The 22,697-nt window shown below is 59.4% G+C and overlaps 3 protein-coding genes across 8 annotated transcripts in view; 2 read left to right on the top strand and 1 right to left on the bottom strand.

The window, feature by feature from the left end:
• The first annotated feature begins 251 nt into the window (after positions 1-251).
• On the top strand, positions 252-6,268 carry ASIC3 (acid sensing ion channel subunit 3). Of its 4 annotated transcripts, XM_032245010.1 has the most exons (11): positions 1,772-2,890; positions 3,560-3,710; positions 3,928-4,055; positions 4,203-4,392; positions 4,478-4,534; positions 4,629-4,776; positions 5,304-5,395; positions 5,477-5,556; positions 5,659-5,730; positions 5,912-5,970; positions 6,088-6,268. In XM_032245010.1, the coding sequence occupies exons 1-11, from the start codon at positions 2,357-2,359 to the stop codon at positions 6,164-6,166; spliced, it is 1,590 nt and encodes a 529-aa protein (XP_032100901.1). In that variant the 5' UTR covers positions 1,772-2,356; the 3' UTR covers positions 6,167-6,268. The 4 variants fall into 4 exon arrangements, 3 of the variants coding, with proteins under 3 accessions (XP_032100900.1, XP_032100899.1, XP_032100901.1); XM_032245008.1 differs by having other exon boundaries at positions 362-2,890; positions 3,928-4,392; XM_032245009.1 differs by lacking the exon at positions 5,659-5,730 and having other exon boundaries at positions 252-2,890; positions 3,928-4,392; positions 6,088-6,265.
• A 1,059-nt stretch (positions 6,269-7,327) lies between these two features.
• On the bottom strand, positions 7,328-11,457 carry CDK5 (cyclin dependent kinase 5). The gene is made up of 12 exons (XM_032245014.1): positions 11,311-11,457; positions 10,596-10,684; positions 10,431-10,498; positions 10,276-10,336; positions 10,121-10,177; positions 9,259-9,354; positions 9,050-9,124; positions 8,796-8,892; positions 8,549-8,618; positions 7,921-7,981; positions 7,727-7,807; positions 7,328-7,610 (listed from the first exon to the last, which is right to left on the bottom strand). The coding sequence occupies exons 1-12, from the start codon at positions 11,345-11,347 to the stop codon at positions 7,524-7,526; spliced, it is 879 nt and encodes a 292-aa protein (XP_032100905.1). The 5' UTR covers positions 11,348-11,457; the 3' UTR covers positions 7,328-7,523.
• Positions 11,458-13,112: 1,655 nt separating this feature from the next.
• SLC4A2 (solute carrier family 4 member 2) overlaps positions 13,113-22,697 on the top strand; it is a 17,661-nt gene continuing 8,076 nt past the window's right edge. Inside the window, exons 1-8 of one of the 3 annotated variants that reach the window (XM_032244992.1) lie at positions 13,113-13,300; positions 15,426-15,539; positions 17,668-17,833; positions 17,992-18,233; positions 18,314-18,432; positions 19,940-20,172; positions 20,260-20,402; positions 22,068-22,248. In XM_032244992.1, coding sequence (XP_032100883.1) covers positions 15,489-15,539; positions 17,668-17,833; positions 17,992-18,233; positions 18,314-18,432; positions 19,940-20,172; positions 20,260-20,402; positions 22,068-22,248 — 1,135 coding nt within the window. In that variant the 5' untranslated portion in view covers positions 13,113-13,300; positions 15,426-15,488. Of the gene's footprint in view, positions 13,301-15,425; positions 15,540-15,975; positions 16,709-17,667; positions 17,834-17,991; positions 18,234-18,313; positions 18,433-19,939; positions 20,173-20,259; positions 20,403-22,067; positions 22,249-22,697 lie in introns of those variants that run through there. The other 2 variants (XM_032244993.1, XM_032244994.1) reach the window with 2 other exon arrangements.

The following is a 22,697-nucleotide window of genomic DNA, read 5'->3' as shown; positions in this document are numbered from 1 at the left end:
GTCACCAGCCTCAGGTTGCCCAAGAAGCCTCTGACACCAGATTCTGAGGCTCTCCTTACATCTGGGCAGCTTCTTCAAATCCAGCCCTCCACCAGCCCACTAAAGGAGCAGTTAAACCCCACAGCTAGTCCAGCTGGAAGAGCTAGATTGCAAGAGCCATGCCATCTGCCTAACCTCGCCTCAGCCTTGGCTCCACAGTGGAGAGCCGGAGCCTAGCAGTGCTTGATGAGGAATGCCTGTTTTGAGAGTGTATGTGGGATAATCTTCAGTAAAATACTTGCAAAGCACAGTGCAGTGCTGTGCTGTAACCATGGTACTCAGTCCTTCCAGAGTGTTTATTAATGAAACACCTGCCATGTGCCACTGAGCCCACTATGGGGAATGAGGACAGCCCCTGCCCCCGTGAAGCTTGTGTCCTGTTGGCAGGACAGACAGGTGGCCCAGCAGCCGCAGCATGGTGTGTGCACACATTTGGTTGGTAGAACCATGTTTCTACCACTCATGGTCAAAAAAGCCCACCAAAGTCAGCCTGGCGGCCTCAGGTACTTTTTTGGGCAAAGATAGAAGAGAAATAAATTTCAGTAATAAATTAGTGAGCCAGCTTTCCCAAAGGCCTACAGGGAATGTCCTCTAACTCTCAGATACATGGGGGCAGACAACCATTTAGCCAAATGCAGTGTGACACCGATGAGGACTGCCTGGTTCTCTGCAGGTCAGGGCTTCCTCCCAGAACTGCACCTCATCCCCAGGGCCATGGGTCCGCACAACGTCCTCATCCCACTGCAGGTCAGCTGGCACTACCTCACAAAAGTAACTGCCTTCTGGAGGTCCCTCCCCAGCCTCTGGGAGCCTGCCCCGCCTCCAACCCATCACCTTCTCCCCTGGATCACTGTAAGCGTCTTAGGTCAGATGCGCCGGCCCTGCCCTCTCCAGGCTCACTGTCTCCCACCATGCAAGCTCAGGGCTTGACAGCTCCAGAAAAGCCCCATGCGAAGCAGACCTGCTCCCACATTACTGGTGGGAGTGCAAAATGGCATGACTCCTGTGGGGGAAACTGTCATCTATCAGATGACCAACCCAGTGGTCTTTTGGCCCAGCAGCCCTCCTGGGAGTTCACCTCTGTGTTGATATGGCAACATTGTTTGTAATGGGAAAACTGGAAACCCCCAGTGCTCCTCAGTGGGGGAGTCATTGAATGAATGATGGTATAAGCACATAACAGGTGGTACGCAGCCACTTGGAAAAATGAAGCTTTTCCAGGTCCTGGTTATAGCATTGTAAGATGGGAAATCACAGGTAACCCATGTTGTGTCTGAGATGGCAGATGGGGCACTCATGTACCCGGGAGGATGACAGGTGGAGTACTCGTGTGGTACCCTGGAGGGTGGCAGGTGGGGCGCCATGTTCTTTCTACCTGGGGTGGCAGGTGGGCCCACAACCATTGTGGTAGAGGCCAACATCCTCAATGGGAGGGCCTGAGTGTGGGGAGGTAGGCTCTGACTCCCTAGGGGGAGAGGGACACTTAGGAGACAGACGGACCCTGGAAGTGGGACCTGAAGAGGGCCCTGGGCATGCAGTGTAGGCTGAGATGCTGGGGGCATAGAAGAGATCTGCCGATGCCAATGTTCCAACCACTTCCCAGCTTGGTCAAGAGCCAGCTCTGGTCTTTGTGAAGGAACAGATAATCGTAGGTGAAGCTAGAGGGAAGGCCGGAGAGGCGAAAGGAGAGAGGAGCTAGGCAGGGGTCAACGACTAACCCTCAGGGCTGGTATACAGGGGCTGCAGCTGGGAACCTAGGGGGCCGCAAGGCACCTCCAGGCCCAGTTTACCTCTGGGCTTTCCTCACGCTCTCCCCAGGATCACTGCGGTTTCCTCCTGGCGCCTCTCATCTTGGACAGCCATGCCCCCCTCCAGGCTGTACTAATGGCTCAGCCTGGGGCCCCAGGGACCTCCCCTACCCACCAGACTGCTCTGCCAGCCCCCTTTCCCCCCTCACTGCTGAAACCCAATCCTCTGCGGCAGCGCCGGCTCAGCACCGCCTCAGCACGGCTCCCTCCGCAGCCCCTGCCTGCCACGGTCAGCTGCATCCCACCTGGTCTGCTGCCGAGTCCCCAGCCCAGTGCCTAGCCCAGTGGACCCACTGCGTGTTCCTCGGGAAGGCTGAGCGGGACCGACGGGCCAGATCATCTCCTCCAACACTGCCAGGCTAGTGCCTCCCTGCCTCCCAGCCTTGGCTCTCTCCCACCCTCTCCTCGCCTGGCCCCCTGAATCCTATCTCAGCCCTCTCAGCCCCCTGACTGACCCTCTCTCACTCCGTCCAAGCCTCTCTAGCTAGTCCCCCTCCTGAGTTTTGGCCATGAAGCCCACCTCAGGCCCGGAGGAGGCCCGGCGGCCGGCCTCGGACATCCGCGTGTTCGCCAGCAACTGCTCGATGCATGGGGTGGGCCACATCTTCGGGCCAGGCAGCCTGAGTCTGCGCCGGGGGATGTGGGCAGCGGCCGTGGTCCTGTCAGTGGTCACCTTCCTCTACCAGGTGGCTGGGAGGGTGCGCTACTACAGGGAGTACCACCACCAGACTGCCCTGGACGAGCGAGAAAGCCACCAACTTGTCTTCCCAGCTGTCACCTTGTGCAACATCAATGCACTGCGCCGCTCGCGCCTCACACCCAATGACCTCCACTGGGCCGGGGCCGCGCTGCTGGGCCTGGACCCCGCAGAGCACTCCACCTTCCTGCGTGCCCTGGGCCGGCCCCCTGCCCCACCCGGCTTCATGCCCAGTCCCACCTTCGACATGGCACAACTCTATGACCGTGCTGGGCACTCCCTGGACGACATGCTGCTGGACTGTCGCTTCCGTGGCGAACCTTGTGGGCCTGAAAACTTCACCATGGTGAGCTGACCTCCCTACCTATCCTGCCAGGGATCCTGAGGGCCAGCCAGTCCCTACCCAGCACCCACAATCCCCTAGCCAGCATAGGCTCCCCCAAAGCCAGGGGATCTGTTCCTTCCTACCAGCCATGGACTCCACAGCCCCCAGTGCCACTCTGTGCAGCCCAGGAAGCTGTGCTTCTTGGGGCTTTCTCTGTCTCCCAACCCGAGGGCAGCATGTGAGACCACACTGACCCCGGCTGGCTCTAGCCTGAGGTCTGGCCTGTGGAGACCCTGCTCCTGGGGCTGGGGATCCTCCCTTGTGGGACCATTCTAGGGCAGAAGACCTCTGCCTCTGCCAGGAGGACAGGGCTTGCTTTCCCTCCAAATTTTCAACATACTGCCAACCCCGGTGGAGAGCCACAGCAGCCCGTTTCCTTTTCCCCGAGTCCCCAGAGAAACACGGCAAAACCTGCAGGCTGTGCCCTGGGCTTTGGTGGGGGATGGCAGGCAGAGGAGCTGGGGTGATGGGCTTGCAACATGTGCCCACGTGGAGTGTGGGGCTGGGGGCATTGAGATGCGGGCTTCAGTGTTCAAAGAAGAGGCACAAACAGAGCATGAGGCAGGGCAAGGTCCCATGACCATGTGCTTGCCTGGGGGAGACAGTGGTCACCCTGTCTGCCCACCCCAGGTCTTCACCCGGATGGGAAAGTGCTACACGTTTAACTCTGGCACTGATGGGGCAGAGCTCCTCACCACTATTAGAGGTGGCATAGGCAATGGGCTGGACCTCATGCTGGACGTGCAGCAGGAGGAGTATCTACCCGTGTGGAAAGACGATGGTAGGGAGCACACGAACAAGGCTGGGGGAGGGCATGGATTGGGTGCAAAAGGCTAGGGGAAGGAGAGGAGGTGCCAGGGTGTTCCCCAGGACCTGTGAAAGGGGCTGGGCTGGCTCATCCCAGTCCTGGAGAGAGGGGTCTGCAGTGAGAGGTCTGATCTGGTTGGGGAGGAGACCTGACCACAGGGTCTCAGGCCTCACAGGCCCCTCCCCAACAGACGAGACCCCGTTTGAGGTGGGGATCAAAGTGCAGATCCACAGCCAGGAGGAGCCGCCCATCATCGACCAGCTGGGCTTGGGGGTGTCCCCAGGTTTCCAGACCTTTATCTCTTGCCAGCAGCAGCAGGTACCCTCCCGTGTGCCTCCACACCCCCTCCAAGCCCACACCAACTCGAACCCTAAACCCTCAGCTCCTCAGACCTGTCCATGGGCCTCTTCCCAGATGACCTCTCACATTCTCGCGGAAAGCCTTCTTAACCCTGTCCCCCCACAGCTGAGCTTCCTGCCACCGCCCTGGGGCGACTGCAGTTCAGTATCTCTGAACCCCAACTATGAGCCAGAGCCCTCTGATCCCCTGGGTTCCCCCAGCTCCAGCCCTCCCTATAGCCTAATGGGGTGTCGCCTGGTCTGCGAGACCCGCTACGTGGCTCGGAAATGTGGCTGCCGAATGATGTACATGCCAGGTGAGGATTTGGGATCCACGTCCCGTAGCGATCTGGGCCCAAGCAGCTGGGGCTGCTCCTCAAGCCGTCTCCCCGGCACCCGCAGGCGGCGCGCCAGTGTGCAACCCCCAGCAGTACAAGGACTGTGCCCACCCTGCCATAGGTAACGGCAAGCCTCCCCCACCTCCCGTCCGCCCTGCTCGGCCCGGGCCCCTAACCCGCAGGGCAAGTGGCTGACGCGCCCCGGTGGCCTGCAGATGCCATGCTTCACAAGGACGGTTGCGCCTGTCCCAACCCGTGCGCCAGCACCCGCTACGCCAAGGAGCTCTCCATGGTGCGGATGCCGAGCCGCTCTGCCGCGCGCTTCCTGTCCCGGAAACTCAACCGCAGCGAGGCCTACATCGCGTGAGCCGCGCGGGGCTGGCGGGCGCCTCCAAGCCGGGACCTCCCGATGGGGTGGGGTGGAGCGGAGCGGGGCGGGCTGGAGCCCTCGTGCGTGTAGCCTGGGCGGAGGCAGCCTCTACAGCCTCACTGGCTCTGGGGCTCGTGCTGGTTGCTTAACCTTTCTGCCCCCGGGGGATACTGACGCCCCCTCCCAGGAGTGTTTTTTTCCTTTTTAAAAATCTTTACTTTTAAAAAACAGAGACGGCGGAGGTGGGGGGTTGCGGAGGGGGTGGGGGGTTGCGGAGGGGGAGGGGAGTGCAGGGAGCGGGCCTCCCTATGTTGCCCAGGCCACAGGCTGTCTCAAACCCCTAGCCTCAAGATCTTCCCTCCTCATCCTCCCAAAGTTCTGGGACTACAGGTGTGAGCCACCACCATGCCCGGCCCCTCCCAGGGTTCTTGAAAGGAGTGGGAGAACCTACAGCTGCTTCTTGCCAGCAGTGGGCACCAGGCAGTGGCCAGCACACATCTGAGGCCTTTCTTGTCCTCAGGGAGAACGTGCTGGCCCTGGAGGTCTTCTTTGAGGCCCTCAACTATGAGACCGTGGAGCAGAAGAAGGCCTATGAGATGTCGGAGCTGCTAGGTATGTGTGCAAGGCCTCCAGGGCTGGGGAGGTGTGGGCAGGCAGGTGGCTGTGAGTTGAAGGGTGACCCTGTCTCCACAGGAGACATTGGGGGCCAGATGGGGCTGTTCATCGGGGCCAGCCTGCTCACCATCCTCGAGATCCTAGACTACCTCTGTGAGGTGGGCCAGGGCTCCCACTGCGGGAGGCGGGAGGTGGGAATCGGGGCCCCTAGGATCAGGGTAAGGCATGCACCGGCCGCCTCCCATCCTGCTTGCCTTCAGGTGTTCCAAGACAAGGTCCTGGGATATTTCTGGAACCGAAGGCCCTCCCAAAGGCACTCCAGCACCAATCTGGTAACAGCCCCTCTTCTGGAGCCCCTGCCAGCTCCAAGGGTGCTAGGCCCCACCCCTGAAGCCTAAGACCACCATCCCACCCCAGCTGAGGAAAAACAGAGGCAGGAGGGTGTGCAGTGATCTTGACTGGTACCTGGGAGGAGGACCTTTTCCCACCTCTGACCCTCTCCTCCTCCCACAGCTTCAGGAAGGGCTGGGCAGCCATCGAACCCAAGTTCCCCAACTCAGCCTGGGCCCCAGGTAACACATAATGGCCCCCTAAGATCAAGGGAGGAAGGGCAGCCAAGGAGGGCAGGGGCAGGCCCAGGGCAGTGGCTATGCCGGTTTCCACCCCAGCACTATGCTCTGTCCCCGAAGACCTCCCACCCCTCCCTGTGCCGTCACCAAGACTCTCTCAGCGTCCCACCGCACCTGCTACCTTGTCACTCGGCTCTAGACCCGCTGTCTGCATCCTCGGAGCCCCACCCTGGCATCCTGGACATGTCTAGCCTGCACGTAGCTTTTCCATCTTCACCCCAAATAAAGTCCCAATGCATCAGCCTCAGGTGTTCTTCTTACAGGCTGAGGTCAGCCCAACTCAGGCATCAGAAGTCTTCTGCCAGCCATCATCCAGCTGGACATGGCCTCAGAAATGTGGAGCTGGGCCCGTGAACCCCCATGAATCTCTAGGGTAGAATGGTAGTAAGAGGTTTTCAGTCATTTACACCTCAGTCTGAGTTTACTAGACTGACATCGCAGAGAGAAAGGAGAACAGTTACCCTCCAAGCCCAGGCTTAGGTGTGAGGTGTAGAATCACAGTCGGCGATAAAGGTGTAACTGGAAGAACTTGCTGCCCAGAGCCCAGCGAGAAGAGGCAGGGAGAAGAGGGTGGGGGGTGGGGGAAGGGGGACACGGATTCCACGTTCAAGAACACAGCTGTGTCCTGCCTTAGATCCTGACTCCTTTCCCACATTTGGGACCAAGTGTGGCACACGGCCTAACTCCAGAGGAACAGTTCAGCCTCTCCAGCCTGCCCACAAGAGCCAAAGGCCCCAGGCTTGAGACCATGGGGGGGGGGGGGGGGGGAGCCCTCCCTTTCCCTCCTGCCAGTAAGGACACACCAGGCCCCAGCCATAGGCCCAATCTCCCTCTCTTTCACTGTACCCCAAACCTTGGGAAACTGACAAACAGGGAGTGAGAGGGGGTGTTCCTGATAATACCATATCTTTGGGGCTCTCCTGTGCCAGCCTGCAGGCGTGGGTATGGGGGATGATGAGAGAGACCCTAGGAGGTGCATCTGAGATATGGAAAACCGCAGGGAGAGAGCCCCAGCTTTTCTCCCCCCACCCTGGTGGAGAGCCCGTCCTTGCTCTTGGATACTGGCCTCCTCGCCCAGACGGACCATGTCAGGTCCTCCTGGACAGAGGGAGGGAGGAAGGAGTGTGCAGTGACAGTGCTGCCCTGCCCCAGGGGTGAGGGGTGAGGGTCACAGCCTCTTAGATAGCAGAGCAAAGTGCTGCCTTTGAGCCGGAAGCAGGATTGGAGCCGGCAGTACCAGAGCAGAGACCCCCGCCAGCCCATGGCCCCTGCAGAGCCACTCGACCACCACATCAGCCAGACTGTGGGAAAGGAGCCAATTTATGAAATTAAATAAAGTCCACAAAGGGAGTGAGAAACTCAGGCTCAGGCACCCCACCCCGGCTGGGCCCAGCACAGCTGGAGCACAGTACACTGGGCACCCCCACCGTCCTGCCCCTCCCCAGAGGGGGCTTAAATAGGCCAGGCCCCAGCCTGGCGGCCAGAGGTCCCATGGCCTAGGGCGGACAGAAGTCGGAGAAGTAGGGGTGCTGCAGGGCCTCTTCTGCTGAGATACGTTGGACAGGGTTACACTTCAGAAGGTTCTGGAGATGGAGGAAAGGCAGTGGCAGGTTCAGGACAGGTCACTGCCCAGAGCCTTGCCTTCCTGTAGTCCCTCTGGACAAGTGTCTTGCCCCACCCTCTACCCCTGGTCACCTACCTGCAGCAGGTCCCTCCCTGTGGCATTGAGCTTGGGCACGACGTTCACCAGGGATGTTGTGGCTGGGTACATCGGGTAGGGCTGTGGAGAGGCAGGGACGGTCAGACCAGGGGCAGGGGAGTGGTGGAGGCTGCCAGGAATGTGAAATAAGAGGGACCCTGATGAACCATGACCCCCATGACTCCCCATCACACCTTGTAGTCTGGCAGCTTGGTCATGGAGGGCCACTGCTCCTCGGTGGGAGTCCCCAGCAGCGTGTCCACAGGGTCAAGGATCACTCGGGGAAACGGCCACGGCTGCATCTTCAGGAACAGCGTGAGGGCTTCTTCCCCTCCTGGGAGGGATTCCTCATACCCACTACCCTCTTCTCTCACCCTCCCTTTACCCTCCGGCTTGGGCTTGACAGAAGCAGCCGCAGCATGTCACTCACACATCCAGCTGGTTCCCATGACAATCGCTAACTAGTCTAACCCACATGCTGATGGCCTAGTCCTCATGAACCAGTCCTGCCCCACTCCCACAAAACGTGTCCCTGCTCCCTTGGGCTCCTTCACCCTGGCATCCATCTCTCGCCTGGAGGGACATCCTCTTGACTTCGTCCCCCAGGGCACGCTGCCCGTCCTACAAGTGGCACCTTCTCCAGCGTGCATCTGCTCTGTGACCATCAGGGCGTCCAGGCCTGCTCTCTCCCCTTGCCCTCAGGAGAAGCCCTATGGACCCTATCATCCCACCCCATATCATCACTGCCCTGGCCCATTGCGCTAAAACTCCATGGGCTTTCCCCTCCCAGAGGGCTTGAGGCAGAGGAAAATGGAAGGATATCGGAAGATCCTCTTCAACTGGTCATCAACATCATTGCCGGGAAAGAGAGGCCGCCCAGCATTGGCCAACTCTGGAGGAAAGGGAGGGGCTAAGATGTGACATGTGAAGGACCTCTCACTCTGAGGGACCCCCTGACCTTCCAGCCCATCCCAGGGCCTCCCTCCCTTGCCCCAGCAGAGACCCTCCGGATCCTATTTGTCAACCCAAACGGGAAAGAAGGTGCCTCTGCAGTGCCCCAGCACGTCACCTGCAAAGATGCAGCCGGCTGACCACATGTCGATGGACGTAGAGTACAGCTTGGCCCCAAAGAGGACATCCGGTGGGCGGTACCACAGTGTAACCACCTGGAGGAGACCCCCCCGACAGGGACCTCCCACTTAGAGGGCTGGGGAGGAGGTTCAAGGAGGAGGCTCAGAATGGTGAGGAAAATAATGCTTTGGGTCCTGGGGTAGGAGCTGAGGGGCTCCCTCCCCCAACCCCACATCCCAGCTCCCAGCTCACCTCAGCTGAGTAACAGCGGACAGGGATCCCAAAGGCTCGAGCCAGGCCAAAATCAGCCAATTTCAGCTCCCCATTCTGAGGGGAATGGAAAGGGAACATGGCGAAGGGCCTTTGAGCAGCCTTGGGGCAGCACAGGCTCCATCCTCCCAGTCCTCTTCCCCCAGGCTCTGGTCCTATCCTCCCCTTCCCCACCTTCTTCCCAAAAGTACCCTGTTGATTAGCAGGTTCTGGGGCTTCAGGTCCCTGTGCAGCACATTGCGGCTATGACAGAATCCCAGGCCTTTTAGCAGCTGGAAGAGGAATGACTGAGGGAAGAGCAGGGAGCAGGGAGTCAGATGCCCTGAACATAACCGTGCCCAGCAACTGGCCGGCTCCTCTCGTCACCCGGTGCTTCGCTACACCCCACCCACCTTTCAGCACCTGGCTCAGAGTGACACCATTCATTTGCCATCCAGGACCTGCTTTGTACTGTGCTAGGTATTTGAGGGACAACAGTAAACAAGCTGGCCCTGGTCCCCACCTTCCTGAACCATACAGCCTAATGGGCCTTGCCAGGTGGATCCTAGATCTGGCCTGGATCCCAGCCCATGATCCTCCCTTCCTGGCCGCATCTGAGTATGCACACCGTGACCATCCACATCAATATCATGGTGTAGTATCATTCAGGACTGGCTCCCCTGGAACCTGGACCAAGGCATTTGATCTTGGGCCTAGAAGAGCACCTGGCACACAGTGAAGCATTCAGTAAGTATGTGTTGAATGAATGAGTGTATCTCCTTGAACCTCATTTTCTCATCTCTCGGGTGTAAATATCATTGATGTTACTGGTGTCAACATCATATGATGTCCCTGTAACGCGGCCAGACTGGTGTCTGAGTGCCACTGTGCAGGTCAAAGACAACCACGTGAAAATGCTGACTAGGAAGCCCCTGCGGGGCAGAAACAGGGTTTTCTCATCCTCTGACACGCTAGAGCATGCCTGTTCAGGACCCAAACTTGGTGCTCAAGGAGTGCTTACACTGAAGGCAGACTTGGACCCCAGCCTGAGGGGTCCCCCAACACTCTCCTCACCTTTACAATCTCAGGATCGAGGTCACCATTGCAACTGTCAAAATACTTCTTCAGGTCCTAAAAAGGATATGAATGGAGGAATGGGACAGAGTTTAACCTCAGTCTGGGTCCCTATACCTTCCTAAAGCTACTGTCCCCCAAATCCTGCTTTTCACCTGGTCACAGAATTCGAAAACCAAAGTCAGCTTCTTGTCGCTGTGCAGGACATCATGAAGCCTAGGGCAAAAGAAGGGCTCAGCCAGGCAGGTCTTCCTGACAAATGTCCCAGGTCAGCCCCCACCTCCCCCAAGCAGCCACACCTCCCGCACACCTGACGATGTTCTTGTGCTTCAGCTCCTTGAGTAGGCAGATCTCCCGGAGGGCTGAACTCGGCACACCCTGCATGTGTGAGAGGGCCGGGTGGGCAACAGTCAGATCCCACCCAGCCCAGGCCCTCAACCCCCTCCCCAGCCCCTAACCCAGTCCCCAGTCCTACCTCATCATCGTCATCCAGCCTCACCCGTTTCAGAGCCACGATCTCATGCGTCTCCCGGTTTTTGGCCTTGAACACTGTTCCGTAGGTGCCTAGGGGAAGGAGATCAGGGGTCAGGAGAGAGGATGGCCCACCCTTCCCTAACCCAGGAAATGCCCCCCGGGAGGTAAAGGCAGCGTCTGAGTGTGCAGGGGAAGGGATTCAGGATGAAGGCAGGTGGGAGAGCTTTGTGAGTGAGGATGTGGCAGGTGGGGAGGGAGGAGAAGGTGCCTGCGGAGGCTCCAGGCGCTCAGCAGGAGGAGTGCGGCTGCCAGGGCAAGGATGACTATAATGAAGGCAGTGCTCATTATAATGAAGGATCTGGAAATAGTGAGGAGGGGTCTGGGAGAAGACTGAGGGTCTGCAGCAAGAACCGAGGCTGGGGGTCGGCGTGAGGTTGTCCAAGTGGTGCTGAGGCTAGGGTGAGAAATTCAGAAGTGTCGCGGTTGGGAGGTCGGGTCTACTGGGAACGCTAAGGTTGGAGTGGGAGCCTGCGGGAAATGCTAAGACAGGGAAGACTGGTGTCTGCATGGAGTGCTGAGCTCAGGGGGGCCAGGGCTGCAGCCGCTGCTGAGGTCGGAGCCTGTAGGTACTGCTGACGGTAAGAAAGCCAGGGCTGCAAGGAATGCCGAAGGGTCCGCAGAGGAGCTCTTGCAGGAACATCTCCAGATTCCATTACCTTCTCCAATCTTTTCCAGTTTCTCGTATTTCTGCATCGCGGCGGCCGCGGGGACCCTGCGGGCCCTCGGTTTTTAAGACTGGCCCTGGCGTTGCAGAGGAGGCGGCACCCCAGCCTCCAGCCCCGCCCCGCCTGCCCGCGCAGGGCCTTCTGGGGCTTGTAGTCCTAAGACGGCAAGATTTCCCCTCAATGCCCGAGGCCGAGGACAAGAAGACTACAACCCCCAGCCGGCTGCGCTCAGGCTCTCTGCAGCACTTGACTCCCGGGCTCTGGTTCCAATGCGGAGGCAAACCCTGGACTTCAAGTCCCAGGGAGCCACGCGTGTCCGTTTTCCGGGCGCCCCGCAGCCGCGCTGCGGTTCCCAGTGTGCCCCGCTGTGGTTATTTCTTTTATGTGTTCCCAGCCCTGTTGAAAAGGGCCGCTCCGGGACTACGCGTTCCAGAATGCAGCGGGGATGGGGGCGGAGCGCTGTCGCTTAGGGGTTTGGGGTTTGGCGGCCTAGATCCCGGGCCCTGGCGGCCCAACTCTGACCTGGTTGGTGGCCTTGAGTTCCCAACGCCCTCCTGACGACCTCAGCACAGGTTTCCACCTCTCCCCAAGCCACCTAGTGACCCCAGGATTGACTGGGGAGTGCCTTTGAGCGAAGATGACCTCACAGGCAACAGCTGACCGCAGGGCTGGGAATAGAACAGGTGTGCCTTTTTGAGGCTGGGTTTTAGTGGAGGGATACATTCCAAAGACCCCTCTCTCCGCTGCGCCCCGTTTGTTGTCTCAGTCCTCACTCGACTCCAGCCGCTGAACTCTGAGGCAAGCTGGGTGGAGCCCTGGGGGTCTTTTCCCTAGACCCCAGTCTCCGGAGCAGAGCCCACCGGAGTCAGCCAGGGTGTGGCCGGCAGGTTGGTTAACCCCCTCCACAGACAAGACCACAGACAGATGCTCAACTTGCAGCAGCCTCTACCTCATCCCTTAAAGGAGTTGATTATAGATTCCCTTGCATTGCCTCTCTAATTGTCTCATGATTGCATTCTTGAGGGCTATGGACCGAGGGAAAAGGATCCCAAACAGCACTCCTCAGCACCGGAATCAGAGTTGCTGCCAAACACATGTTAACTAACTCCTTTTTATCTGAATGCTTTTGCATACACAATGCTATGCTTCACGTGGCCGACTGAAGAAGGGAAAAGTATATGCCTTATCTGGAAGACTTGGTGATTTCGTTGGGCAAACAAAAACTACATACAAAGGTCTTGAATGATAAGTGATGGCTATGGCTTAGGTTGATTCAGTGTGAAGGTTCCATTCAAGAGGAAGGAGGCCACCACAGGGAATCTCTGTCCCTCTCAGGAAGCGGGGGGCCCCTAACAAGTTGCCCTCTCCCAGGTCAGCTCGGGTACTGGGCAGCCAACCTTCTCACCTGCTCGCCACCTGAGGCTTTCTTGGAGGCACGGGACTTTCTTGGACGTACGGGGTTATTTGGGAGGGGGGGCGGAAGAAAATCTAGACTCCGATACGTTTCTATTTCGACTTCCTCCGCCCCGAATTTCCTGGCCATCCTTGTGCCTGCGTTTTCCTGTCTCGGATCCCCAGCGCGAGGCGGGATCCTTTCCACCCAGAGGTGCCGTAATGGAGCCAAGAGACGGAATCCCCCGGACGCCCGAGCCCTGAGTAGAGACTCTCCGGGCAGAGGGACGCGGGGGTGGCTCCTGTTGCCGGGCTGTGCCTGGAAGCGCGCCCCCGCCCCGGCCCCTGCTCTCGGCCCCCGCTCCCGCCTCCCCAGCCGCGGCGGCGGGGCCGCGCACGGTGCGCCGGGGGGCGCGCACGCAGTGGGCTGGCCTGCCCGAGGCGCGGGGGAAAGTTGAGTTGGGAGAAGTTGGGAGAGGCGGGGGCGCGCCCCGGGGTGGGCACGGGGCAGTCTTCGGGAGCGCGCGAGGGCGCCGGAGGACGGGGAGAGACCCCGAGACCCCCGGGGCACCAAGTCCAGAGCGAGCGGGTAAGCGGAGAGGTGGTGGCGGGGGAGGGCCGGGGCCACGGAGGGAGGAAGGGAGGGGGAAGGAGAGGGGGGGAACTCGGGACTTGAGCGGGGAGGGAGTGGAAGTGGAGGAAAGGGCGGAGACTGGGGCGCGGGGAACCGAGGTCTTGGGGAGAAGGATGGGGAGGCGGATGGAGTGCTGGTCGGAAGCGGGCATTCCGGGCGCGTCTCAGAGTTCCCTAAAGCCAGGGTGCCGCGCCCCCTGCCACCAGGAGGGTGTAGTCTCCCGGAGACGCCGCCGGCCCTCCCACTCCCCGGCGGGCTCCAGACCATCCCTCCCCTCCTGCCCCCCCGCACAGCCCTTCAGTCCAGGGGCGCCCACACTGGGGGTTGCCCGGGCCTCCGTCCCCAATCTCCGGGTTGAGAGGCGAAGCGGGGAAAGGCGGGTGGCGGGTCAGGTCCGGACAAGGGGTCAGGCAGAAGAGGGAGCAGCTGGGTGGGGATGGGAAAGACGAGCCCGGAGAGTTGGACCTGACTCCCGGGGTCGGCTTGTCCAGGCGGGGAGTTCCGTGCTGGGTGTGAAGGGCGGCACTGCCTGAAATCCAGGGTCTACTTTATCCCCCTTTATTTCCCCCGCCAGCCCCACTTGGAAGAGCTGCGGAATTTACGAGTTCACTTGGGGGGTGGTTAATGCACAAGTGGGGGGCCTGAGTTGCTAATCCCTTGGGCCAGGGGAGAGATGCTAATCCTCTGGGCTGGTTAGGGCTGGTCCCGGGAATGTGTCCCCACCCGGATTATCGGCACCGATGCTCTGGACAGAGGCTGCTTTGTGTTCTGGGACAGCGGGGGAGGGGGCGCAGAGGAGTGTGGAGGGCACAGCCTGAGGTGGGAGTACGCACCTGCAGGTGCTCAGGGCGGACTCCCCACAACCTTCCCAGACTGGGTCCCCCCACGCTCATCCACACCACCCACCCTGGCTGAAGGCCTGCTGAGGGGGAGGGGAAGAGTGTGGTTAGCCGAGTTGGAGTGCTTGCCAGGATTGTGTTGCCAGGCTCCCCATCCTGGGTGACCCCCCCAGGCCTATACTGTTGGACCCAACACTGACTTGTCTTACTCGTAAGTCGGGCACCCCCAGTCCCCAGCAATGCACTGGGAGCATGGGTACTGTCACTTTCCGCCAGTCTTGGGTGCCCCCCAGGCTGACCCACTAGGAATGGGCCCCTGATCTGCAGGGATTGGGCTGCCCCCTGCAGCTCCTTCTCTGCCCCCACCACACAGGGTGTCCTCCGAAGACTCCCTGTAGTCACAGTCAGGAGGGTGGCAGCCCTGCCACTCAGATTTTCCTGGCTCCAGGCTCTAGGGGGGCGGGATCCAGACTGCCCTCAGAGGCAGAACCTCAAGGCTCAGTGGCCACCCCCTCCCAGCCCATCACATGCCCCTCCCCAATTATAAAGCTCTGCCCAGCCCGTGCCCACCTTCTGTGCCTTCCTCCCTCCCACTGAGTGAGTGGAGTTGAGCTCCTGCCCTCCACCCAACCACTCTGCTTCCCTCCTGCTGGCCCCCACAGACCTGGGGGAGGGAAGCCTCCTGCCGGCCTGCACTGGGGAGGGGGCGCCCCCTCCCTGCGGGGGCATCTTGGGCTCTCTCCAGAGTTCTTCCTCTCCTCTGCCCGCTTCCTGTCGCAGCAGCCCAGCCTGGCTCCACGGGGTGTCTCACCCTCCTCACCACACCCTCTCTGGTCTCAGGCCCACCTCTGGTGGGTGCCCTGATCCTGAGGTACTCCGTGTCTGCCGGGGCCTTCACTCCCCTCCTTCCCTGGCCCATGATCACTCCCCCCACCCCATTCTGTTGCTTTCTTTCCAGGCCTGGGCCTTGACTCCTTTCTCTCTTTTTCTTGCGGCCTCTCCCACCTTCTCTCTTCTCCCGCTACTCAGTCTCTTGGCCCTTTTTGACCCCCCTCGCCTCAGTCCTCTCCTGTCTCTTTGTTCTCTATTTCTCCTTTAAATAACTCCTCTCTGTGCTGTGGCAGCTGCTAAGGGCCACTCTGAGGTCCTTCATAGGAGGATCCGGAGCAGCGTGGAGGGCGTGTGGTGGCTGCTGCCGTCCTGGGGCTCTCAGTGGTGATTGGGCCTCTCCCCCTACCCAGGTTATGCCTCCACCTCCTTGCCCTGAAAGCCGCAGCGACAGTGAAAAGGGCTAAGATTCGGCCATGAGCAGCGCCCCCCGGCGCCCTGCCACGGGCGCAGATTCTTTCCGCACGGTGAGTGTGGCCCCCAGTTCTCCATCCAGCCTTCCCTCCATGGCAGCCTTGGATGCTCCAGCCAAGAGCCCTCTCCAACCAGGGGTGTGAGTGTGTGTGTGTGAGTGTGTGTGTGTGTGTGTGAGTGTGCAGACCGGAGGGCGCTGCCATCCCTACCCAGACCTTGCATGATTGTCGTGGGGGGATGGGTAGTGGGGAGGATCAGGCATCTCCTAGTGCTGGGGAGGGAGTTGAGGCTGTTACCTGAAGACCTAGGTAGCTTAGCTTTGGCAGTTGAGGAACTTTGAGAACCCTGGGTCTCTCACCCAGCGACCCCTCTTAGACCCGGCTGGCACTTGAAGTGCAGGTCTAGTCCGAGCACTGGTCAGGGTTCTGAGCTGAGCTTGCCTGCTGTGACTGGCCACACCCCCTGCCCACGTGCCACCCAGGCCCATCCTTCCCTGCCCCCACGTGGCCACTGCTCCACATGGCCCCCTCTGGATTTTCCTAAGGAGTCTAATGATTAACCCCGTGCCACAATCAGCTCCGCTATTGGTCATTCTGGCTCAGAGGGGCACGTGACTGGGAAGGGGCGCAGGTTGGTCCCCTCCCCCTCCTTCTCAGGTTCACCCCTGCCGGCCATGGACTTCCTCCTGCGGCCTCAGGTGCGAGGGGTCTGCGACCTTTTCTCCCCAAGGGGACTAGCTCCCTGCGCCTCTCCCTGCCCCCTCCTCTCACGGTTCTGCTTCTGGTAGGAGTGGGGCCCAGCACTTGGGGAAGCCCGGAGATGGGCAGGAGCCTTCCTCACAGAGGGGAGAAGCCGACCCCCTGGCCCGCTCACCTTTTTTTATCCGGTGTTCTGCCAGTCTCAGCTGCTCCAGTCCCCACCTCATCCCCAAGACCCGCCCTTCGCCACAGCCCTCCTCCCCGAGCTCTTCCTGGTTCTCGCTGCTGGCACCGCCATGGAGGGGGCTGCATACCCCCGCCCTTGGAGATCCCGATGCCCTTCAGGTCCAGAAGCTCTTGAGCAAATATTTGGCGGTGCCTGGAGCTGAGACCGTGGGTGGGTGGGGGGCTGGACCAAGGCTGCCTGGCCCGGCGGCTGCTGCTTAGCCGGGTTGAGCTTTTGCAAACGCCGCATTCCCTGCTGGCTGTGCCGGCTACTGCTCTGCGCCCGTAGGATGACTCAGGTGGGGGCTGTGGGGGTGGGGTGAGGGGTGGGGCTGGGGAGCAGGCCCAGGGCCCAGGTGTGGGGTCTACGGGCTTGGGGAGCACTCCTGGGGCTGAAGGGCATCCATTCCTGGCCCTGCGGGGCTGGGTTTGTTTGACTCTGACTGGCCCTGGATCTGTTAGCTTGGGCGCCTCCAGAAGTTAGTTTTTGGGCTCAGCAGTTGTCTTCAGGCCAACAGGAGTTTCTTCACTATCTTGTCATGTGAACTTCCCGGTTCACACGCCCTCCCTCCAGGCTGCAGAGGGCTGGACACACGGGATTTCTTCCCCTGGCCCTGAACTGACTGTACAGCCAAGGGGGATGGGCTGGGGTGGGGGCAGCTCAGAACTTAGGGGACAGCTGCTGAGGGGGACTGGGTCTCTGCATCTGAGGGGACACTGCTGGGGGGACACTGGGTCCCTGCATTTGACGGGACAGACTAGAGGGACTGGGTCCCTTCTTTTTTTTTTTTTTTTTTTTTCCCCGAGATGAAGACTTGCTCTGTCACACAGGCTGGAGTACAGTGGCATGATCTTTGCTCACTGCAACCTCCACCTCCTGGGTTCAAGTGATTTTCTTGCCTCAACCTCCCGAGTAGCTGGGATTACAGGCACCTGCCACCATGCCTGGCTGATTTTTGTATTGTTAGTAGAGATAGGGTTTTACCATGTTGGTTAGGCTGGTCTTGAGTTCCTGATCTCCAGCAATCCACCCACCTAAGCCTCCCAAAGTGCTGGGATTATGGGTGTGAGCTACTGTGCCCAGCCTGGGTCCCTATATTTGAAGGGACAGCTGCTCAGTGGATATCAAGTCACCAGCATTAGAGGAGATGGCTGCTGGTGGTGGGGGTCCTGGGTCTCTGGCACTGGGAAGGGTGAGGTTTCGGGGTACAATTTCCAGTAAGCCTTGTGTGTTTTCTCTGTGCCTTCTTCCTCACAGCCAGAGCCAGAGAGCTTGGTCCCTGGGACGCCTGGGTTCCCCGAGCCGGAGGAAGATGAACTTCACCGCACCCTGGGCGTGGAGCGGTTTGAGGAGATACTACAGGAGGCCGGGTCTCGCGGAGGGGAGGAGCCAGGCCGAAGCTATGGGGAGGAAGATTTTGAGTGTGAGGGGGCAGGCAGGGGAGGGGGAGAAGGCAAGGGGATCACATTTGACTATCCAGCAAAGGGGCTGGGGTCCTTGTGGGAGGAGTGGGGCTGTGGGCCAGGATGGCAGGGGAGGGGTGCTCTGCTGGCCACAGCCAAGTCTCCCTCCTCCCTGCAGACCACCGCCAGTCCTCCCACCACATCCATCACCCGCTGTCCACCCACCTGCCTCCGGATGCACGCCGCCGCAAGACACCCCAGGGCCCAGGACGGAAGCCTCGAAGGCGCCCGGTAGCCTCCCCAACAGGAGAAACCCCCACCATTGAGGAGGGGGAGGAAGATGAGGATGAGGCCATCGAGGCAGAGGGGGCCCGGGCACTCACGCAGCCGTCCCCTGTTTCCACACCTTCCTTAGTGCAGGTGCGCTGGGCGCGGGCTCCTAGGGGATATTGTCAGGGCCCTGGCCTGGTCACTCCTGCCCACATGGGTCCCTGTTGCAGTTCTTCCTCCAAGAGGATGACAGTGTTGACCGGAAGGCAGAGAGGACCAGTCCACCTCCCCCTGCACCACTGCCCCACCAGGAGGCAACTCCCCGGGCCTCCAAAGGGGCCCAGGCTGGGTAAGTACACCCCAATCAACATTGTCCCCAACAGACACCACCCCTGCTAGGGAAGTGAGGTGGTGGAATCACCAGGCCAGGGTTCAAATCCCAGCTCTGCCCTCACTAGCTGGCAAACAACTTAAGCTGTCCAAGCCCCAGGTTCCTCACGGAACCAAGCATAATAGAACCTTTCTCACTTTTGGCTGTAGGGATTAAGGGTGGTATGAATTAAGGTTCTAAGTATGGTTTAGCCTGGCACAGAACAAGCGCTGCCTAAGCTGCCCCCCGCCCTTGCTCGTCCCCCACCCCCGCCTGTGGTGTAGTGGGACCAGTAGCCAGCACTGGCTCAGGTACTGGACTGGTGACCTCCTAGCACTTGCTGCGGCCCCCAGGGTTCCAGAGGCAAAGGAGACCCCTTCTCCTTGGGGAGCTGCCAACACGCTCTGGTTGGAAACCAAACGTTGTCATATGAGGTGGCATCAGCATGTTGTCACTGCACCCAGTGGCTGGTTCAGGCAAAGTGTCAGCACCAGTGGACGATTGGCATTTGGGGGAAGGCTTCCTGGAGAAATGACTTTGAACTAGGTCTCAAGGTCACTACTATCACGGATCTGTTGTTTTCTGGGTGCCAGGCAGCGTGAAGGCTGCAGGAAGCGAAGGGCATGTTGTCCCCTCTGGGAGCGCGTAAACCTGTTGGGACAGTGTACAGATGCAGGGGGCGGGTTACAGTGGCCTTAAAGGTGCCAGGATGGCCAGGAGGAGGTTGGGGCTTCCGAGAAAGTCTGGCAGCAGGAAAGGTTTGGATTTGTGGGCCAGGGTACGTGGGGGCTAGGAAAGCCTGGTTATGGGAGGGGACGTGAGCTTGGAGCTCTGGGGTCTCTTGATGTTGAGAGAGAGGGATAGGACCACATGGCAGGGCCCTGGCCACCCAGTGTTGGCAGAGAGAGGGGAGAGCAGAAGCTGGCCTGGCATCTGTGAAGGCCGAGGCTCACCCCTCCTCCCAGGGCAGGAAGCTGTCTGCCGTCTCAAAGGCCCAGTGCCACGGACTTTATTCCTCTTGATTAAACATAGGCCCCTGTGAACCTCTCAGTCCCATGGCTTAGGGGTGTGCCAGGGGGTGAGGGGGCAGGGGGGTGAATACTGACTGTCAGGAAGCAGCGTCCTGAGCTCCTTTTTTGCGCCAGGCCCTGCATTGGGACTTTTCCAGAATCTCACCCCTCATGGCACCACAAAAGGCTGGCCTCAGCCCCAACTGCTAAGGAGCATTGACGTTCTCAGTGGATGATCAGAGGGGCCTTTGGGTGACCGTTTGGGACTGCACAGCTGGAAAAGGATGGAGCTGGGGTGTGGATGCTGGCAGTCTGCGTCCAGAATCCCCCTCTTCCCATGCCCATGCCTCCCAGGAGTGGGAGCTAGGAGGGCCTGGAGTCTGATGTGGCCCCTTCCCTAGCTGCCCCCTGTGTAGGTGCTGGGCGTTGGGGAAGAGGCCAGCTTTCTCAGTCTCACGGCCATTCTGTCTGCCTAGAACCCAGGTGGAGGAGGTGGTGGTGGTGACCAGTGGCACCGCAGGGGGTGACAATGGGGGTGCCTCGGGGCGCCCCCTGCCTAAAGCCCAGCCTGGGCATCGCAGCTACAATCTTCAGGAAAGGAGGCGCATCGGGAGCATGACGGGGGCTGAGCAGGCACTGCTGCCCCGGGTCCCCACGGATGAGAGCGAGGCCCAAACGCTGGCCACAGCCGACCTAGACCTCATGAAGAGTGAGTGCTGGGCATGGGCCAAACCCGGCACTGGGGCGAAGGAGTAAGAGAAAAGGGGAGCCCAACCTTGGTCCTCTGCCCCCACAGGTCACCGGTTTGAGGACGTTCCTGGGGTGCGTCGGCATTTGGTGCGGAAGAATGCAAAAGGTTCAACGCAGAGTGGCCGGGAAGGGCGGGAGCCTGGCCCCACACCGCGAGCCCGACCCCGGGCCCCTCACAAGCCCCACGAGGTACCATGCTCTGCTTCATGCTCCTCCATTAACTTCCCATCCACCTTCTCCCCACGATCCCTCCCCTACCTCTCAGACCAGCTGTAATCTCAAGCCTCAGGACTCCCACCTTTGTTTTGTTGAGACAGTCTGACTCTGTCACCCAGGATGGAGTGCAGTGGCACAACCTTGGCTCACTGCAACCTCTGCCTCTTAGGTTCAAGCGATTTTTTTTTTTTTTTTTTTTTTTGGGACGGAGTTTTGCTGTTGTTGCCCAGGCTGGAGTACAATGGCGCGATCTCGGCTCACCACAACCTCCGCCTCCTGGGTTCAAGCAATTCTCCGGCCTCAGCCTCCTGAATAGCTGGGATTACAGGCATGCACCATCATGCCCAGCTAATTTTTGTATTTTTAGTAGAGACGGGGTTTCACCTTGTTGACCAGGATGGTCTCGATCTCTTGACCTCGTGAGCCACCCGCCTCGGCCTCCCAAAGTGCTGGGATTACAGGCTTGAGCCACCGCGCCCGGCCCTCAAGCGATTTTTTTTACCTCAGTCTCCAGAGTAGCTGAGATTATAGGCACCCACTGTCCATGGCTAATTTTTGTAATTTTCGTAGAGATGAGGTTTCACCATGTTGGACAGGCTGGTCTCCAACTCTTGGCCTCAAGTGATCCACCAGCCTTGGCCTCCCAAAGTGCTGGGATTACAGCGTGAGCCACCGCACCTGGCACAGGGATGCCACCTTTGGTTGTGAAGGTTGTACACTGCACAAGAGTGCCATATACACATCATAGAGCTTATTGACTTAGGCACCATGATCACGTTTCCGTGGTGGGCGTCGTTGATTTGAGTATTGTGGTTATAATTCACATCTTTTTGTCGCATGACCATCTTAGTAAGAGATGCCATTTTCTGATTTGAATAAACGCCCCCCTTGGGCTAAAGGTGGCTCTGGATAGCACCGCACTTCATTTTTCAAAACCTAGTTGCCTCTGTACTTGTTTGATCCTCTCAGCCACCTGTGAAGATGACAATAGGTCAACAGCCATGAACTAGAGTGCTGTGACTTGGCCAAGGTCACTCGGTTACCTAGTGACGCTGCCCATCTTAAGGGCTCTGGTCCTGAACTCTGACACAGTGTGTGTTTGTCCCCATTTTATGGAGGTGTCATACGTACAGGAAGCTGCATCTGTGTGAAGCATCCAGCTCGGTGGCCAGTTGTAAGGACCTGCCTGGCCATTTCCCACACTCCAGAAGTTCCTCCATGGCCCCACCCAGTCAGTATTTTTCAGAGGCCACCACTCTTCCTTCATTTGCCAGTTCTTGAATGCCTATCGGTGGAATGGCTGATAAGCATTCCACTTGTTAAAAGGTCTGCAGTGGCCATTTCTCAAGCCCTGACTGTGAGTCATGTAGCATGCCATGTGCTTTTCCTTTTCCCTCCTGACAGTCCTTTGAGGCGGGTATTATTCCCATTTGACAGACGAGAGAAGCCACGTCTCATTGGCTAGTCAATTGTCGAGGGTCCCACCTGGCTGTGGGACTGGTGTGCCTGTGCGCCACCCACCGTGCTCCTGCTCTCCAGGGTCACTCACCTCCCTCTGATGCCGCTCACCTGAGACCCACCCCAGGGCTGCCGCCTCCGGCTCTGTACCCCAAAATGCCTTCCCTTCTCTCCCCCAAGGTGTTTGTGGAGCTGAATGAGTTGCTGCTGGATAAAAACCAGGAGCCCCAGTGGCGGGAGACAGCTCGCTGGATCAAATTTGAAGAGGATGTGGAGGAGGAGACAGAGCGCTGGGGCAAGCCCCACGTGGCCTCCCTCTCCTTCCGCAGTCTCCTGGAGCTCCGCAGGACCCTGGCGCATGGTAACCCTGCTCCCCTCCACCTCCCACCTGGCTACTTCCCAGGAAACTTTCTCCCAAATGGCCCAAATCTGTCTCGAGCCCCACGATGTGTGACAGCTCCAGAGCCCAGAGGGACCGTGGGGACCCAGAGCTCACATCTGCCTTTTCAGCTATCAGCTTCTCTAATGTTCTCAGATAACAACTGAAGCCAATGTGTTTTGGTTGTGAAAATGTTCAAGAGAAGCCATTTTGATGTAAAGCTTTCTGAAATTCCTGGCATGCCTTGGTACCGTCTTCGAGACTCTGGGGAATGTGATCTAATCTGTAGATCTCATGAAATGACCATGGACCACAGATGCGGGACTTCCAGCCCTGTGTTTGCTTGCTTGCTCCTTCCCAATGGGTCATCACTCCCGGTTGTTGTTAAAAGGCCTGTTTCTAAGGAGCCGAGGTTCTATGGTTTGAGGCAC

This window comes from Sapajus apella, unplaced genomic scaffold (assembly GCF_009761245.1).
Source record: "Sapajus apella isolate SASKATOON/1434 unplaced genomic scaffold, GSC_monkey_1.0 scaffold56, whole genome shotgun sequence".
Taxonomy (NCBI): Eukaryota; Metazoa; Chordata; class Mammalia; order Primates; family Cebidae; genus Sapajus; species Sapajus apella.
Note: the sequence above shows the minus strand (reverse complement) of the source record. Positions and strands in the feature narration are given on the sequence as shown.